Raw genomic sequence first — 21,277 nt, 5'->3', positions numbered from 1 at the left:
ATCAGGTACTACAAGATCCAAAACATTGACCATCGAGGTCAAAGGTCAACCTACTTAAAACCTAATAACACGAAAACTGAGCCACATATTGAGGTCGTGTTTCCACGTTTAGTAATTGGTTATCAGGTACTACAAGTTCCAAAATAATGATCATCGAGGTCAAAGGTCAACATACTTAAACCTAATAACTCGAAAACGAACCCCCATATTGAGATGTTGTTTCCAAATCTAGTAATTGGTCATCAGGTACTACATGCCCCAAAATAATGACCATCGAGGTCAAAGGTCAAAACTCGAAAATGGATCCACATACTCAGGTGCTGTTTCCACATTTAGTAATCGGCCACCAACTACTACATGTCCTAAAGGTACTTACCACGGAGGTCAAAAATCAGACTAGTAAACGAAGCAACATATTGAGGTGGTGTTTCCACATTTAGTAATTGGTTACCAGCAACTACATGCCCCAAAAAGGTCAAATATTTAAACCAGAATAACTCGTAGATTGAGCGTCGGAAAATTTTTGTATCAAGGAGAAAATGTGAAGGAGGAATAAATTTGAGTGCCCTATTGAATTTTGTACCAACGAGAAATCTCATTTGCAACTAGCTTAGGATTTCTGTACCTGTTTGGGTTATTCAAAATTTGGATAGACTAACGAAAAAGAAAGCAAAGATATGCCATTTTAGCTAGCTGAGAATTTAAATAAATAAAAGGGAACATACTCAATTTTCTAACGACGAGAAATGCCATTTCAACTACCTCAGAAATAAACGAAGGAATATTGTACCAATGATAAATGCCATTTTTTTCTAGACCATGTTCTAATATTTAAACAAACGAAGGGGTGAATTTGAGTGACCTATTCAATTTTGCACCAATGAGAAATACCCTCCTATTTTAAATAAACAAACGGATAAATTTAACCGGCTCAAAAGTGTACTATTTAAACAAACGAAGGTCTCTTGAGCGAGGTTTCCAATTTTGTAGCAAGAAGGACTATTTTCTAACTAACTCAAATTTGGATGGAGTGTTTAGTTTTGTTCGAACCAGAAAAATTTGATTGGATTATTTCCTTATGTACCAACTGGGAAAAGTGAAGGAATAAATTTGGGTAGAATATCTAGTTTTGTACCTAGCAAAATAAGAAAAAGAAGTGAAGAACGAATAAAATTTGGATGGACTATTTTCTTATGTACCAACAAACAAAATGGAGCACCAGCGACAAAAAAGAAACCGAAGGAGGAATAAATTTGGGTGACCTAATCAGTTTGTAATAAGCAGAATCAGCATTCTATACTTTTTTTCTGCCATTCATTGGGGTTGTCCTATTTCCTTTTGTACCAACGAGAACCATTTTTAACAGACAGAATTTGTACCAAACAGAAAAGAGGAGCTACACGATTAAACAAAGCAATCAATTTTTAACTAGCTCAGAATTTATGTGCCTTTTGTAACGAAGAAACAAATTTGAAGGAGGTTCATTTTAACCAATCCTGCTACGAGTAGATCAATTAGTACATAGTAAAAAAATAAAACAATATGGCATTATTGCGACTTTCATTTTCGAATACATACGAATTAGGCCACTATGGCAAAAAATTCTACTCTCTCCTTATGCTTTAGAAACCCACTAGTAGGGCGTCGATTCAGTAATCCATATTGGAGTACACCTTTTATACAACAAACAAGTCTACTGTCTTGTGTGCGAAGTTTTGGAATCATGTGTGCGAGTTCAGGCCAAGTATCCAGATTGCGGATTTACTTGGTTGCTTTACACGATGTGGTAAAACTGGACTTTTTGCGGTATCTCCTGATACCTATCTGTTGGACCTCGCGGTATTTGGAGACTTGGTGAAAAAGAATAACAAATGGTTTTTCTCACAATAAAGCCATACATACAGAATTATCCATTATGGCAAAAAAAATACTACTTTCTCCTTATGCTTAGTTGGAGTAGACTTCGATACATTGTGTAAGAATTTCCAAATAATAGCGGTATTGCACTGTACTTATAATAGTCTGTAATAGTGCAGTTTATTGTAGTCTACTAGCAATAATTATCTCTAAGAGAGTTATTAGGTAAAGGTAACAATTACACCGTCATTCTGCGAACACATTTATAATACCATATTCTGCCACTCAAACAAACGAAGGAATAAGCTCAGAATTTCTATACCTTTTTGTGCTATTCAAATAAACCTATTCACTTTTAGTTTTGTACCACCCACAAAAAGGGAAGAAGGACCATTATAACAAGCTCACTATTTTTTATACCATTTTGTATTATTCTATTTCATTTTTGTAACAATCAGAAGAAAACAGCTCAGAATTTTATACCTTTGTGGAGTTACATTTTGTATATGTTTGGGTCATCCAGAGAACAATTTAAATTGCCTCTCCCTGACAAATCAGCTGCCAGAGTCCAATGTTTGTAATCTATTAAATTCTTAATTTTACAATACTACAAATTGATCCATTTATCAGTTCAAGTTCTTCTATTCATTCACAATCAAATGTATATGCTACAGTGGGCTCAGTATTCATTTACAGAATTAAATAATTGTTTATCTTTTTCTAAAAACATTTCTACTATTTTGTTGATATAATAATCACACTCTGTAATGTATTCATATACCAGATTAAATTTTTTCTCCAAAGTATAAGTGTTCTTAATATTGCAACCTTTAAAATGCTTCTTTAAATAGAGTTTATAGATTTTCTCTCTCATTTCACGTTTAATTAAGATCGTCCACACCTTTTGCAATAATTCGTAATCATACTGCAGCAAACAGTTGTGATCTTTTTCATTCTCATTATGTTTAGAACATGCTTCACATAATAATACTGAATTTGGTGTATACTCATTAAATAATTGTATAACACATGTATGACTAATACTTTCACTAGTACATCCGCACTCGTTAGCTTCCAGTTCAAAACAGGTAATATTTGAAACACTCTCATCATCACTTTCCGGGAGTATTTCATCATTATATCTATTATAGCGTCTAAAATAATACACGTCTTCTATTTCCTGTGTTGGATATATGATTCTCACTTTATCACGTAATTCATCTGGCAAATCGGGGTCAGACGGGTGAATTAACAGTATAGGTTTTTCGTTTTCACGCTGAATTTCTTTTTCTCTAGGAGAAACATAAACAATTTCCATGCTAGTCATTTTTCTGCTCTTCAGCAAAAACAAATCAAGTGTGACACATCTACTTATATACCTACAATAAAAGCATTCTATGCATTCTCCGTGTTTAATAATATGTTTCAAGGCAATGCAAAATAATTCGTTAATTTAACGTCATGATGTATGTTCTATTATTTCCAAATATACTCCATAATCTTATTTTCCATTATAATAAAATACATAAATGCAAAAATATATATTTGTCTTTTTGGACTTAGACAAGGAAAGAAAGTTTAAAAATAATTGAATCGTTGAGCAATAGGCAATACACCTGTTAGGTAACCCATTCATAACGTTGTTTAAATATCTGCAGCAACATGGAACTTTGAAAACTTTTCTTACTTTGAAATAATCTCTTCTTCTGCGGTGATCAAAAATGGCCATGCATGATATTACGCTAATTGCTATGTAGTCTGTTCTACACAATTATTACGCAACTCCGGTTTGTTAAATCTCATGCTCAAATATTTAGTTAGTGACCGGGAAACTTTGGACTTTAGCGTCGCCGTTAGTATTTTGTAAACCTAATTCGCTAAACACACGTCAATACCCATATAGTGACGGGAGAGGCAATTTAAATTGTTCTCTGGATGACACAAAAATATACAAAATGTAACACCACAAAGGTATAAAATGCTGAGCTGTTTTCTTCTGGTTGTTACAAAAATGAAATAGAGTAATACAGAATGGTATAAAAATAGTGAGCGTGTTATAATGGTATAAGTCACACAAATTTATTCCTTCGTTTACTTGAATAACACAAAAAGGTATAGAAATTCTGAGCTTATTCCTTCGTTTGTTTGAGTGGCAGAATATGGTTTTTCTTTGTTTAAATCTGAGAAATTGGATCGTATAAATGTGTTCGCAGAATGACGGTGTAATGGTTATCTTTACCTAATAACTCTCTTAGAGATAATTATTGCTAGTAGACTACAATAAACTGCACTATTACAGACTATTATAAGTACAGTGCAATACCGCTATTATTTGGAAATTCTTACACAATGTATCGAAGTCTACTCCAACTAAGCATAAGGAGAAAGTAGTATTTTTTTTTGCCATAATGGATAATTCTGTATGTATAGCTTTATTGTGAGAAAAACCATTTGTTATTCTTTTTCACCAAGTCTCCAAATACCGCGAGGTCCAACAGATAGGTATCAGGAGATACCGCAAAAAGTCCAGTTTTACCACATCGTGTAAAGCAACCAAGTAAATCCGCAATCTGGATACTTGGCCTGAACTCGCACACATGATTCCAAAACTTTAATAACTCATCCAAAGTGTCCTGCGTTCCCCCATAGCGAAAGAAAGCTGTCACAGTATAACTATTACCCTTAGTTTTCATGGCGAAAAAGGTAGCTGATTGGAAAAGAGAACTGTGTGCAGTTAAACGAGTAACCAACGACAAAAAGTCTATCTTAATATCTACCTGCGATAAATGCTTAACAAATTCTACCATATACCATTTGTTATAGCGACTATTAAACAAATATCTATCCATCAAATAATTGTCTACCACATCGTTATAGTGGGCATTGTGCTCAACAAAACGTGGCTTTATACCATTATCCAATCGAAAATATCTAACTGTAGACCTAGAATAAGCGGGCGACCATTACGTTGTACCACAGGGAAATGAAAAACTTCGGCCATTGTAATGCACACAACCAAGTATGTGTTAAAGGTTTTAGTCGTTAATACAAAATAAAGAAGCCAACAAAACTAAATATTCTACACCTTCTCGGTGGTACTAAATAGTACAAAATACTTAAATTGATACAATGGTACAACACTAAATTCCCAGCTGATACAAAATAAAATATTCCATTCAATTTTTTTGCCCGGTACAAAACTAAATTCCGTACATATGCCACTCAAATTCATTTATTCTTCCTTTTGACCTCTAAAATAATAATAATAATGATTTAAAATTTAATTTTCCATTTTTTTTCACTCTCTCCTTATCTCTACTTAATTAAAAACTATCGTTTCTACTAATACTGTATTTACCCATATGGAACTGTCTCAAAATTACCTGTTCGTTTTCTTTTACTAGATGTAACCTGATAAATTCTAAGATGTGGATAATTTCCAAGTAAAGCAGAAGATCGAGAGAATCGAATTTCTATCCAGCAGAAGTGTTATTTAATATAGTGTCTTGCTGCCCTTGGTCTAAAATGCGTGCCGAAGACCGTAGACTTGTTTGTTGTATAAAAGGTATACTCCAATATGGATTACTGAATCGACGCCCTACTAGCGGGTTTCTAAAGCATAAGGAGAGAGTAGAATTTTTTGCCATAGTGGCCTAATTCGTATGTATTCGAAAATGAAAGTCGCAATAATACCACATTGTTTTATTTTTTTTTACTATGTACTAATTGATCTACTAGCCGAAGGATTAGTTAAAATGAACCTCCTTCAAATTTGTTTCTTCGTTACAAAAGGCACATAAATTCTGAGCTAGTTAAAAATTGAGTGCTTTGTTTAATCGTGTAGCTCCTCTTTTCTGTTTGGTACAAATTCTGTCTGTTAAAAATGGTTCTCGTTGGTACAAAAGGAAATAGGACAACCCCAATGAATGGCAGAAAAAAAGTATAGAATGCTGATTCTGCTTATTACAAACTGATTAGGTCACCCAAATTTATTCCTCCTTCGGTTTCTTTTTTGTCGCTGGTGCTCCATTTTGTTTGTTGGTACATAAGAAAATAGTCCATCCAAATTTTATTCGTTCTTCACTTCTTTTTCTTATTTTGCTAGGTACAAAACTAGATATTCTACCCAAATTTATTCCTTCACTTTTCCCAGTTGGTACATAAGGAAATAATCCAATCAAATTTTTCTGGTTCGAACAAAACTAAACACTCCATCCAAATTTGAGTTAGTTAGAAAATAGTCCTTCTTGCTACAAAATTGGAAACCTCGCTCAAGAGACCTTCGTTTGTTTAAATAGTACACTTTTGAGCCGGTTAAATTTATCCGTTTGTTTATTTAAAATAGGAGGGTATTTCTCATTGGTGCAAAATTGAATAGGTCACTCAAATTCACCCCTTCGTTTGTTTAAATATTAGAACATGGTCTAGAAAAAAATGGCATTTATCATTGGTACAATATTCCTTCGTTTATTTCTGAGGTAGTTGAAATGGCATTTCTCGTCGTTAGAAAATTGAGTATGTTCCCTTTTATTTATTTAAATTCTCAGCTAGCTAAAATGGCATATCTTTGCTTTCTTTTTCGTTAGTCTATCCAAATTTTGAATAACCCAAACAGGTACAGAAATCCTAAGCTAGTTGCAAATGAGATTTCTCGTTGGTACAAAATTCAATAGGGCACTCAAATTTATTCCTCCTTCACATTTTCTCCTTGATACAAAAATTTTCCGACGCTCAATCTACGAGTTATTCTGGTTTAAATATTTGACCTTTTTGGGGCATGTAGTTGCTGGTAACCAATTACTAAATGTGGAAACACCACCTCAATATGTTGCTTCGTTTACTAGTCTGATTTTTGACCTCCGTGGTAAGTACCTTTAGGACATGTAGTAGTTGGTGGCCGATTACTAAATGTGGAAACAGCACCTGAGTATGTGGATCCATTTTCGAGTTTTGACCTTTGACCTCGATGGTCATTATTTTGGGGCATGTAGTACCTGATGACCAATTACTAGATTTGGAAACAACATCTCAATATGGGGGTTCGTTTTCGAGTTATTAGGTTTAAGTATGTTGACCTTTGACCTCGATGATCATTATTTTGGAACTTGTAGTACCTGATAACCAATTACTAAACGTGGAAACACGACCTCAATATGTGGCTCAGTTTTCGTGTTATTAGGTTTTAAGTAGGTTGACCTTTGACCTCGATGGTCAATGTTTTGGATCTTGTAGTACCTGATGACCAATTACCAGACTTGGAAACACCATCTCAATATGTGGCCCCGTTTTCGTGTTATTAGGTTTTAAGTAGGTTGACCTTTGACCTCGATGGTCAATGTTTTGGATCTTGTAGTACCTGATGACCAATTACTAAACGTGGAAACACCATCTCAATATGTGGCTCCGTGTTCGAGTTATTAGGTTTTAAGTATTTTGACCTTTGACCTCGATGATCATTATTTTTAACATGTAGTACCTGATGACCAATTACTAGATGTGGAAACACCACTTCGATATTTGGCTCAGTTTTCGTGTTATTAGGTTTTAAGTATGTTGACCTTTGACCTCGACGATCATGATTTTGGAACTTGTAGTACCTGATGACCAATTACTAAATGTGGAAACAACATTTCAATATGTGGATCCATTTAAGAGTTATTATTTTTTAAGTATGTTGACCTTTGACCTCGATGGCCACTATTTTGGGACTTGTGGTACCTGATGACCTATTACTCAATGTGGAAACAGCATCTCAATATGTGGATCCGTTTTCGAGTTATTAGGTTTTAAGTAGGTTGACCTTTGACCTCGATGATCATGATTTTGGAACGTGTAGTACCTGATGACCAATTAGTAAATGGGGAAACACCACTTCGATATTTGGCTCCATTTTCGAGTTATTAGGTTTTAAGTATGCTGACCTTTGACCTCGATGATCATTATTTTGGGACTTGTGGTACCTGATGACCTATTACTCAATGTGGAAACACCACTTCGATATTTGGCTCAGTTTTCGTGTTATTAGGTTTTAAGTATGTTGACCTTTGACCTCGATGGTCATGATTTTGGAACTTGTAGTACCTGATGACCAATTACTAAATGTGGAAACAACATTTCAATATGTGGATCCATTTAAGAGTTATTAGGTTTTAAGTATGTTGACCTTTGACCTCGATGGCCACTATTTTGGGACTTGTGGTACCTGATGACCTATTACTCAATGTGGAAACAGCATCTCAATATGTGGCTCAGTTTTCGTGTTATTAGGTTTTAAGTATGTTGACCTTTGACCTCGATGGTCATTATTTTGGAACTTGTGGTAGTTGATGACCAATTACTAGATTTGGAAACAGCATCTCAATATGTGGATCCATTTAAGAGTTATTAGGTTTTAAGTATGTTGACCTTTGACCTCGAAAGTCGGTACGTCATGTACTAGTTGATGACCAATTACTAGATTTGGAAACACCATCTCAATATGCGGATCCGTTTTTGAGTTATTAGGTTTTAAGTGTCATAGAAAGGGCGTATCCCACATAAACTATAAGACCCAGGTAAAAGTAGGTGTGGTATTGGTAATCAGCATGTCCGAAAACCCCCATATGCCGAGTTCATCCAAATTGGATAAAATTGTCATAGAAAGGGCGTATGCCACAAAAACTATAGGACCCGGTTAAAAATAAGTATGATATTCGTACTCAGCATGGTCGAAAACCCCCATATGCCGAGTTTCATCCAAATCGGTTAAAATTATTATAGAAAGGGCGTATCCCACATAAACTATAAGACCCTGGTAGAAATAGGTGTGGTATTCTTTACCAGCATGGTCGAATCGGAAATGTAAATGTTTCTGCGCATGCGTGTTATTTGTACTAAATCGGATTTGGTATACGCAACCAAGTGTGGGAGTATACTATGTTATTTAGGTGATGAAAAATAGGTCATAGTCTTTTATGACCTGCTTGTTGCACGTAGTCTGCTCTATTGAACAGGGACCAGCACTGCAACTGGGACAGTCTGTAGTCTAGTGTAATTTTTCTGCGCATGCGTGCAATGTGTAATTAATTGGAAATTTAATTTTACTGCGCATAAGCAATCAAGTGTGTGTGTGTGTGTTATTTTTTTATTCTCTGCTCTATTATGTTGCTATAAAGTGCTCGTAAGAGAAAACGGGGGTGTTATGTCTTATTTTATGTTTCTGCGCATAGGCGTAATCTGCTCCTAAACTGGAACAATCTGCGATTTGCTGTGTGTATGTGTGTGTGTTGTTATCTTTTTTTATTCTCTGCTCTATTATGTTGCTATAAAGTGCTCGTAAGAGAAAACGGTGGTGTTATGTCTTATTTTATGTTTCTGCGCATAGCAGTAATCTGCTCCTGAACTGGAACAGTCTGCGGTCTGCTGTGTGTGTTGTTATTTTTTTTAACGGCGGAATTGGAACAGTTTTGCGCATATGCGCAGTAGGTCAAAAAATTGGTCTCAAAATGGAGGGCGAATACTCCCCCATTATTCTCTGCTTCTTATTTTATGTTTCTGCGCGTAGCCGTAGTCTGCTCCTGAACTGGAAAAATCTGCAGTCTGCTCTATTATGTTGCTATAAAGTGCTCGTAAAAGAGAACGGAGGTGTTATGTCTTATTTTATGTTTCTGCGCATATGCGCAGTAGGTCAAAAAATTGGTCTCAAAATGGAGGGCGAATACTCCCCCATTATTCTCTGCTATGTTGAAAAAAAAGTGCTCATAAAAGGGAACGAGTTCACCCCTGCTATGCTATATAGTCTCATGTTATATGTGCTATGTTATGTGTTCGTAAAGTGCTCATAAAAGGGAATGAGTGCACCCCTGCTATGTTAGATAGTCTTATGTTATATGTGCTATGTTAAATAGGCGGATGAAGAATGTGATATCTGCTCTGCTATGTGTTCGTAAAGCGCTCATAAAAGGGAACGAGTCTTTGCTGTTTAAAAGAGTGCTCATAAAAGGGAACGATATGTGCTATGTTAAATAGGTGGATGAAGAATGTGATATCTGCTCTACTATGTGACATGTGCGTGGACGGTGATCCGGCGTCGACCGATCTGCGCAGACCGTGCGCGTGGCCGACCAATCAGCGTAAAGAGGGAGGGTCCTGCGCCGGCCAATCGGCGGGGGTCCGGTGTCACCCAATCGGCGGGGGTCCGGCGCCAGCCAATCGGAAGGGGGTCCCGCGCCAGCCAATCGGCGCGTACGGGGCGGGGTCCGCTGCCAGCCAATCGGAGGTCGTAAAAGAGCGTGACCAATCAGCGTCAAGGGGGCGTGGCCGGCCAATCAGCGTCAGGGGGCGTGGCGGGGGGCGTGGCCTACATCGACCAATCAGCGTCAAGGGGCGTGGCGGGGGGCGTGGCCAGCCAATGAGCGTCAAGGGGCGTGGCCGGGGGGCGTGGCCTGCAACGACCAATCAGCGTCAGGGGGCGTGGCCGGGTCACGTGACCTGCCCCAGCCAATCAGCGTCCAGGGTTTGCGCATGCGCAGTAGGAAAAAAAACTCGCCCAAGTGTCCCCACCCTACTGTCATCCCATTTTCGTTTATGATATCCACTTCCCAGCATAGTTTTCAAATTATTTTTAGCTTTTTCTTGTAAATTTGATTTTGCCTCTTGCATACGTTGATGAAACGATTCTTCCAGCGGTTGATTCGAGATCACAACATCATTAATCATATTGGCACCTGATTTTAATAATTCTTTTCCCACAGTTTTAGCGCCTTGCTTCACAAGTGGTAACACTGAACGAAATAAGCCACCAAGGAAACTTCCAATGCCATGTCCTGCTTGATAGGGACTTCCCACATAGACGTTGCCGATACCGGACAACGCTTGTTTTTGGTAGTATTGCAAATACGGATCAGTCATGACGACGACGACGGAAATGTAGTTTTGTACACACCGTTCCAAAGGTGAATGGCATACGATGACCTGTGCTATCCCTTATATAGATTTGTATTTGCTCAAAATTCATTTTTTCCACCGGAACATAATGTGCAGGATTAAAGATTTGTACTGCATGACTTCCAAAAGTATGATTCACAGGATCCATGTTGACAATTCGTAGCAAGGGTACCATTGTATCTCCAACAATGACAGATTCAATAATGTCACAATAGACGTACATTTGTGATGGTAAGCCTAATCGTACATCCGGTGTATATTGTCCCTTTTCCATATCTTTTAAATCACTTTTCGGTTCAAATCCAAGCATTAAACTAACACTTGGTGAGATTTGTACAGAAGTATGGATTTCCTTTTTGGGATGTCTTATGAGGCATATATTATTAGTTGCGTCATGAGATATAAATAAATTGGTTTCTTTATGATGTATATTAATTGCATGAATAAGATCCCGTATATTGTTATAATAGCGTACAGGGATCGTTACAACCTTCCACGGTTCTTGATCATTACTACTTGATGATTTGTAATATATTTTATTGTTTTCACTGTTAATGTTCAGCAAAGAATGTGGATAATGAATCTCTACAATTGCCACATCCCATTTCTGGCGAAACTCTACACGTCGTTGTAATTTCGTAATATATGAAGTCAATGTATTTTCTGGAAAATAATCCATGGAACTATTACTGGGAAGTGTAACGTAAAAATCTTGATCAGGTTCCATTCTTCTTCTTCTTCAATGAAGTTGCAGGGATCCACGAATTGAATGAGGAAGGATATCCTTTCCACTGGACGAGATACTCCTTTCTGCGACCATTTGTTCTTGTACGTAATATTTTATCGATGATGAACGTCGAAGGGAGCGGTACTGGTTGTAATTCTTCTCTGTAGAAAACACCATCGATAAGTTGATGATTTAAATCCTCTAGTCGATACACTGGTGGGTTTCTTGGTACAATGGCTTTTACTTTGAATATTTCCCAAGTCCAGTTCTCGAGGTAACCCTTGTCAAAGATACGTTTTGTTTTACTTATACGAACAGTATCACCAACAGATAAATCCGTATCTTGTTTTGAACGTTGTAGCTTTTTGTCGTATAAGTTATGCCACACCTCCAGTAAATTGTCCTGAGAAACGTTTGCAGGTGCCATTTTAATACTGGAATGCCGACTTTCATTGTATGCTTTTACAAGTAAAGGCAATACTTTGATGTAATTGTATGTTTGATATTTGGTAAAGTATTTCCACATACGATGTTTCAATGTCTGATTAAATCTTTCTGCGATGCTGGCTTTAATATCTGGATCCTTTGTTGTAACATGTTGCACGTTGTGTTTCCTGAGAAACTTTTGTACTGTCTTGTTGGTAAATTCAGTTCCTTGATCACTACGTAGCACAATTGGTTTCCTCTCCTGGAAAATCATTTCAAATGCATTCACTATATCCTCGGCACTTTTTGATTTTAGTGGTACAGCCCACCCGTACCGACTAAACACATCAATCACTGTAAGAATATAGCGGTAATTGTCATTATAGTTTTGAAGTGATTGTAAATCATTTAAATCACATTCCCATTGATCATCAATATTGTTGACAAGATAAAAATCTCTACGGAAACGACGACGTACAGGACGATGTAACGTGTAGGTAGGTTGTTTGTTTAACCAAAGTTTTATTTTGGCTAGAGGTATAGATTTTCCTGTGGCTTGCCATAATTTCTTTGCAGTAGAAAATGATGCAGGATGTGCTGGATTGTAATAAATGGATTTCAACTTTTTGTTCATGGTTTGTACGTTGACCATTGTGGAATGATACGTTTTCTTTTTGGTCGGACTTCTAAAACATCATCATCATCATCTTCTTCTTCTTCTGCTTCTCCGGAAGAAAATAATTCAGGTGCCGGTTTTGGTGGTGCAGATCCTTCAGATGCTGTTGTACTATTATGCTTGACAATATAGTTTAATCTCCGTGGATTACCGATCAATTCTTGAGGTGTGTTTGACGATGCAAGGTAGTTGCAAAACAATTCCCAGCCTTGAGGATTAGAATGTTTCCTCGGTCGAGTCACATCGCACATTAAATCTACAATATTGGATCCATGTAGTTTATTATCGTTGATGTACACTGTTCCTTTATGATCCCACGTAATTGCGTCATCTTGTTTTAAACGACGGAATAGTAGTTCGGCTTTCTTACGATACATTTGTGGTATTGCGGCTAAAATTTCTTGTTTCGTGCTATCGCCAACATTCGGGACGTCACCATCAGGTTTCATTGATGTAATTGTAAGTGGTATTGGTTCTTCTTGTTTACGTATCACATAAAGATATTTCTGTAATATTCTATTGTACTGATTCCATTTTTCTTCATCACTTGGATACGATGTATTCAATATAGATTGCATTTCACGATCGAGATTAGATTCTCGATTTTCACTCACACGGGATGATGATGCATGCATTCGTTGAAGCATTTCTGGTGGCACTAAAACCATCTTCTTGCTATGTTCCATGATGTTTATTGTTTGAACAAAATACTGGATAACACACTTCCTAAAATAGGTGCAAGTAATGCAGGTAAGAATCCTCCTTGTTGTACGGCTAAATGTTTCTTCTTTTTATCCAATGATTTTGTATTGTCCACCAGATAGCGGAGCGTGTTCTTGTAACGCTTTAATCTTGACTTCTGCGCACTTGTCAGTGGAACATTGCCTTTTAAGACATTATAACAACATTCACAAATACTATGAATTAATGAAGCGTCTGCATTGGCAATAATAGCTTTACGCAATCTTGGTTTAGCTTTGTGCAGAGCACGTAGCAGATCAGCGTGTTTCACTGTAGGAGACATCGTGACAGACTAAATCATTCTTTTCACATGCACAATAATTTAAACATGTTTTGTTGGTACGTAAACATAATGATGCAAATCGTCGGGAAAAATATTTGTACGAAATCGCATTTCATCGGGTGTATCTTGTTTAAGATCCATCAGTAAATAACCATGTGGATTTCTTGTTGCGTCTGCATAACTTTCTTGTAGAAACAGTGGATGCTCAGGCATGATTTGATAACTCATATGCTTGATTTGTGACTTGTCACGTGGATTTTTAAACAACACCAAATACGAACAATTTAAACTCATATTTCTATTTGCTTTACTTTGATGAAATACATTTTGTGTTATAAAAATCACACTAATATTTCGATGATGTGATCCTTTTGTGAACATATCAACAATATCACTATTCACTTCTCGCATATGGTCATCAATAATAATCAAATGTGGTCCATCTTGAGGCTGAAAATCTTTCATTCGTGGAAGTCCTTCGTGAAATTCTACTGGAACTGGCATTGTTGCATACACGTCTTGCCATTCTGCATAATACCAGTATATCTTACGAAATTTTGCATTGATCATGGTTGGGAGATGTGACAGTAATCGCTTCACAAAATACGTTTTTCCACACCCACTAGGCCCTGCGAGAATACAGGTAAATGGATGTTTCCACTGTGTATCCATGATGAACACTAACACCTTGTTTCAAAAATGATGCGTATTTAAAGCGAGTACAAATTTTTTTGTTTTAGTTTGTAAATTCTTGCACTCACTGGTGTGAAAAGGAAAGAAACAGTTCATCTGTTTATCGAGTAGTTGAAAACCGTTTATTTGTTAATCGAATAGTTGAAAACCGTTTATTTGTTAATCGAATAGTTAAAAACCGGATAAAGTTTAACGGTTAACCGTGAAAGCTGATCACTGTTTGATTTAAATTCTATTTGAAAATTTTTCGTTTCAAATTTGTTTTGAAATTTTTGTTTCAAAAATTTTGTTGAAAATTTTTTTTTCAAATTTTTTTCAAATTTTTGTTTGAAATTTTTTTGTTTGTAAATTTATTCTTTCAAAATTTTTTGTTTGAAAATGTTTCAATTTTTTTTTTCGTTTCCAAATTTTTTGTTTGAAATTTTTTGTTTCAAAATTTTGTTTGAAATTTTTTTCGTTTGAAAATTTTTAATTTTTTTGTTGCAAAATTTTTTGTTTAAATTTTTTTTGTTCGAAATTTTTGTTTTGAAATTTTTCGTTTCCAATTTTTTTTGTTTAAAATTTTTTTGTTTCAAACTAAAAAAACTTTTTGTTTGAAATTTAAGTTTAAAAAATGTTCGAATTTTTTGTTTAAAATTTTTGTTTGAACATTTTTGTTTCGAAATTTTTTCGTTTCAATTTTTGTTTTCATTTTTTTTTAGTTTGAAAAGTTGAAAAAAAAAGTTTTAAATGCCAAGAATCTTTCCTAGAGAACATTGACCAGGGACCTCGTCGCGCATCAAAAACCAAATCATTGATCACGTGACCGTACTACACCCGAAGGGTACTACCAAATTGAAAGGAGATACCGTCCATACCTTATCAAAGAGGATACATTGAGTCAGTAACCGAACACATGGTTGTACTTAAAAATTTGAAAATAGGACCACCGAAACATATTGAGGTCCTGTACTATGCTTCAATTGGACAATTTCAGTGGACCCCCATTGCCAAAATTTAAGAAGGGTGCAACAATATACCCATGTCTTATGATAGGATATGGACCCCTTGTAATCATAGGATCTCATCAAAGGGGATAAAATGGACCAAAAAAACAAACACGTGGTACAACGTTTATATTTTGGCAATTTTTGTACCCCTAAAAGGGAACGATGTAGACCATCCAAATTTATCATGATACATATTGAGGACCTGTACTATAATACCAAATGTTTAAATTGGGCAATTTCCAAAATTTAAGGGGTGGGCCAAGGTACCCCTCCTGGGGGTGCACAAATGTACCTATGTCTTATGATAGGGAATAGACCCCTATACATAACCATATAAGGTAATAGGACTTCATCCAAGGAAATAAATTGGGCCAAAATACCAAACACGTGGTTGTACTAAAATTTTGGCAAATTTGTACCCCTAGAAGGGAACAAGGTGGACCACCCAAATTTATCATAATACATGTTAGGGTGCAGTACTATAATACCAAATGTTTAAATTGGTCAATTTCCAAAATTTAAGGGGTGGGCCAAGGTGCCCCTCCCAAATTTTTCAAGGGGTGCACAAATATACCCACATCTTATAAAAGGGAATGGACCCCTATACATGACCATATAACCATATAAGGTAATAACACCTCATCAAAGGGGATAAATTGAGCCAAAAACCAAACACGTGGTATAACGTATTGCTTACGTTTATAGTTTTGGCAATTTTGTACCCCTAGAAGGGAATGAGGTGGACCACCCAAATTTATCATAATAGATATTAGGGTCCTATACTATAATACCCAATGTTTAAATTGGTCAATTTCCAAAATTGAAGGGGTGGGCCAAGGTACCCCTCCCAAAAATTTCAAGGGGTGCATTAATATACCCATATGCTATGAAAGGGAATGGACCCCTGTATACGCCCATATAACCATATAGGGTAATAACACCTCATCAAAGGGGATAAATTAGGTCAAAAACCCCCGAAATTTGACTTTTTGGCAATTTTTTACCCATAAAAGGGAACGACATAGACACCCAATACTGTTAGAGGTACATACTGTGGTCCTAGGCTACCATACCAAATTTTTAGATTTGGCAATTTCCAAAATTTAAGGGGGTGGTCCTAGGTACCCCTGCCAAAATTTAGGGGGTGGGCCAAGGTACCCCTGCCAAAATTTAGAGGGGTTGGTCCTAGGTACCCCTAGGTCATTGACCCCGGGCCAAGGTCATTGACCTTTGAGCTATGACGTCACAAAGGTCGGGGTCAAAGTCCAAAGTGAGACCAAGTGGGGCGATTACTACTCTGTTAATAAACAAAATGCACTTAATTTGTAAAATAAACAAACAAAAGACGAAGTTGGCAACATTAGAAGCAAAGAAGTGACAAAAGACATTCATTAAATTTCTGGATTTTCAAATTCAGTTCTTACACGTTCACTTTCACAATAACAAACTGAATTACTATTTTGGTATGTTACGAACAATCTGAATTACTTACATAAAAGTTATTTGAAATACGTCTACTATACTAATTGCCATTCATTGATAACACTATTTATTGTCAGGTCCTTTTAAACATCAGCAGAACTGAACACTGAGTTTCAGAGCTGACTGCCAATTGATCTTGAAAACAGAATGAAATGTAAAACCCTTACAAAGCGCCAGACGGATAATCACAAGTACTAGCTTGACGATCTGAAAAGTTCAACGAAGTGAACGCATTAAGGATTGGAAAGAATTCATAGAGACGTGACTGGCACATTGACATCATATGGTTTTATAGTAATCACATTTAACGTACAGGCATAACGGACAAACAAACGCATCTCCGTTTTACACAACGAAAAATTTTTTTGTTTGTTTGTTTGTTTGTTTGCTTCAATGGTTAACGTTCATAATCGAAAGGTTGCAGGTTCAAATTCCACGAGCTAAGGAACTGAAATTTCCTAATATTTTGATTCTATTAGCAGTTCCTTGCACTAAAAATTATATTCTTCTGACGAAAACATGGTGACCAAAGTATACAAAACTCACAAAATTCTTGTATAAATACATTTTTTTTTCATTCAAACTGTTACAATTTCTCTTTAGTTACTTCTATTTATATTTTATGCATAATTCTTTAAGTGAAACAAAACTGACCTCTGCAGTAATGTACCCTCCATTTGCGATATTATCAGTTTAAAGTTACCGTTCCATTTTACACAGATCCAAGGAGAAAAATTGAAAGGCAACATTATATTTTGATGTACATGAATAAACGTGATATACTGGATGATACCACACATAAACACAGGAGATAGAAACAAAATAATTATCAACTTACTGTGATCGATAATCAATATCTGCTCCTTCTTTAATCAATTTTTGAGCTAATAGCATTGCAAATTCTTCATCTACTTCTTGGAGATATAAAATATCAACAAGGGGTGGTGCGCTACCTTCACATTCTGCATTTACGCTCATACCTAAATAGAAGCAAAATAGATACATTAGCTAATAATAATAATAATACCCCATACGCAGATGAAATTATTGCAGACTATCAGTGAGGATTTTGGCAAAATAGATCAACTATGGACCAGCTATTTACCATTCGACAAATACTCGAAAACAAATGGGAATACGATACCCCGGTACATCAATTATTTATTGATTTTAAAAAGACTTACGACTCAGAAGGGAAATATTGTGTAACATTCTTACAGAATTTGGAATGCCGAAAAGCAAGTTAGATTAATTACGATGTGTTTAAATGAATCTCAAAGTAAATATTGAGTAGGAACATTCTTGTCTACGAGCTTTCACGTCGAGAATGGCTTGAAACAATGAGATGTGTTGTCGCCATTTTTATTAAACTTTGTTTTGGAGTACGCTATAGGGAAAAGGAAAGACAGCAGCCAGGATCTAGAGCTGAATGATATTCACCAGGTTATGGCGTATGCTGATGATATAAGTGTGATAGGAGTGATACAAGAACAATAGAAAGAAATGCTGAAGTATTATTAAACGCTTGCAGGGACATGAGTTTGGAAGTAAGTACGGAGAAAACTAAATACATGGAAGTTCGCCGGGATCGTAATACTGCAAATTATGAATGCATTAAAATATTAAATAATACTTTTGACAAAGTAGATATTTTCAAATATCTTTAACGGACAAAAACCACATAAACGAAGAAATTATATGTCGATTAAAAGCAGGAAATTCGTGTTATTATTCAATTCAAAATCATTTTTCTTCCCGAATTCTGTTGAGCAATTTGAATCTTAAAATATATAAAAAGATAATCATGTCTGCTGTGCTGCATGGTTTTGGAATATGGTGGTTTACGCTGAGGAAGGAACGCAGACCGAAAGTATTTGAGAATTAAATTCTGAGACAAATATTCGGACCCAAGAGGATCGAGAGTGGGAATGGCGAAAACTTCATAACGAGGAACTGCATAACTTATACTTTTTAGCAAACACTGAAGTCTAGGAGGCTTAGGTGAGCAGGCCATGTAGCCAGAATGGAAGAAATTAGAAAGTCGGGTATCCAATAGGAAAAGACCACTGGAAAGATATAGGTGAAGATGGGAGGACAATATTAAGATCTCACAGAAATGGGAATCCGAAGTAGAAACTGTCTGTCCGTTACATTATCAAAATACGAAAATTTGAGGCAGACTTCAGCTTAGGAAACAGAAAATAATCGCACAGTGCTAGCGGAACAAAATGTCTTGCACAATCAGTGCCTTGTGACTTCGGACATTGTTATGGAGAAGACCCACTGAACATCACCCCTATATTCAGGCCTCATACGTGTGGTACGTTGCAGTAACCACTTCAATACCTTAAGGTAAAATGAGGCATTAACTGTCTGTCCTGTATGCATTAATTCCTTACGCACAATGCCCTTACTATTGTACAAAACAATGAGCAAAAGCTTTAATTTGGATTTTGGATGTTGCAATTGTTTGGCTTGTTGAGAGTTAGGAGACTTTCACTCTGCACTCTGATGTTTTGTCGACTTGTATTGTAAAACTCATGTCTCATCACTAATAACGATAGTCAGGAGGAAGTTAGAATCCTTTTTGGCGGTACGGATCAGTCTTTGCAGTATCAATCCTGTCCCTTTGTTGGTAATTTGTTAAGGAATGAGGCACGAAACGGACACATACCTTCGTCTTGTTGAGATCGTGGGTTATTATTTGCCGCGCAGTTTCATTATTCATGTGGAACTTCTCGGCAAGGATTCCCAATGTCGCATTTTAGTCTTCTGTCGTCGGTGTCCTCACATTCTCCACCAATTTTTGTGTTCTCACTGTCCTCGCTGGACCTGGATGTTCGTGTTCAATTGACTTCCGCCCCTCCTTGAAACGCCTGTGCAATGGAAATACAAGTACACGGGATAAACAAGTGGCCCCATACACTTATTGCAGCATTTGACAAGTTTCTGTAGCAGTCCTACTCAGACGCGCACTGTTCGCTCGTTGTTCTATGTTGGGTTCACGACACAGTTTAGCAACACCTATATACGTTCGCCACCTCACACACGTAAGTATCAGTCAAGATCAATACACTTGGTATCAGGTACTCATGAAACATCTCTCTTTTTTTTTGCACCACAGGTTGTGGAAAAAAAAAGTCTCGATTTCAAATGCCACACTGTGTATATCTCGTATATTTTTATATACAATTGCAGCTTAAATGGAATCTACAATAATATGTATTTTAAATTGCCAATGAATGTTTATAAGCAATATTGCACTGTGGAATTATTACACTATGATATATATATATATATATATATATATATATATATATATATATATATATATATATTGTAAATTAATATCAACATTTTATTTTCATGATTGTTTTTTTTTCTGTACTTCGAAGTATATTTATTCCAGAGTGATGTGTCAATAATAAAAACTACTATTTATGACTCAGCGTTCCTTTTTTTGAGTTAGAGTTCCCTTGTGGTTATATGTTCTATTTTTATTCTCTTCTACGTTTGATACTAACGTGGATTATGCTAGTTGTTTCCCAATATTATTGTTAGGAAAGACGTCGGAAACCTATTTGTTCTTACTGATTTTATTGATTTTATCTAAATTTTAGAGTATTTGATATCTTCAAAACTCGCTTCATCACCTGAAGTTGCCAATAACATTACTTTCTTTCAAATTTTAGTAATAAGTATTTACGAAAGTTCTACCCGTTTGTAATATATCCTGGTGAAAGGCGTTATAAATTAATAGAGGATGCAATAGACGAAAGCACATATCGTCGCTGGTTTTGAAAGTTCAGGGACGGCGACAGAAGCTATTAAGATCAGCCAAGGCCTGGGCGACCATTAGCATTTTCCGAAGATAATCTGATTTAGGCCATAATAGTAAATCCGAATACAATCGCAGAGGGATTAGCACAGGGAAACAATGGAAAGAAGGCTTGTAAAGGTAGGTTTTACCACAAAGTTTGATAGTTGGATTTCACATGAGCTGAGTGCAACTCAACCAGAGAGGAGTGTCATCACATGGATTTCCTTGTTTTGCCGGTATAAAAATGACCCTTTCTTGACACAGATTGCCACAGGAGATGAGAAGTGGGTTATGTACCGGAACGTGAAGAGTCACAGGACTGTGTGTCGCGAAAAATCGGACATAAAGGTCGAAGCGGCCAGGCCTTGTCAATCGGCAAGGGGTTATCCCCCTATAAGATGACGATACCAAGGAACATCCGTAAAGTGTTGCACGCCGATTTCAACGAAATTTTGCAGGTAGATACTAGACACAAAATAAAGCGACCTATATTTTATCGTTTCTGCGGAAAAACGGTTTGAAGGGGCCTAGACACCTCCCAAAGTATTTTCAAAAAAGCTCGAAATCTCCAAAAGAATATGAGCAATTTGCAGAAAAAGGCGTATACACATACTAAAAGAAAATTAAGGAATACGGGTTTTTTCTTTTGTGTGAGAAA

General features: G+C 36.3%; 1 protein-coding gene across 4 annotated transcripts in view; it reads right to left on the bottom strand.

The window, feature by feature from the left end:
- The window catches only part of LOC145686460 (uncharacterized), a 191,521-nt gene that overhangs the window by 23,262 nt on the left and 146,982 nt on the right, over nucleotides 1-21,277 (bottom strand). For all 4 annotated transcript variants that reach the window (XM_081759782.1, XM_081759784.1, XM_081759785.1 and 1 more), the window contains one exon: nucleotides 17,638-17,779. In XM_081759782.1, the coding sequence (XP_081615908.1) occupies nucleotides 17,638-17,779 (142 nt within the window). The remainder of the gene's footprint in view (nucleotides 1-17,637; nucleotides 17,780-21,277) is intronic.

This window comes from Thermobia domestica, chromosome 5 (genome assembly GCF_964235325.1).
Source record: "Thermobia domestica chromosome 5, izTheDome1.hap1.1, whole genome shotgun sequence".
Lineage (NCBI taxonomy): Eukaryota > Metazoa > Arthropoda > Insecta > Zygentoma > Lepismatidae > Thermobia > Thermobia domestica.
The sequence above is the reverse complement of the archived record's forward strand: the minus strand, read 5'-3'. Positions and strand labels throughout refer to the sequence as shown.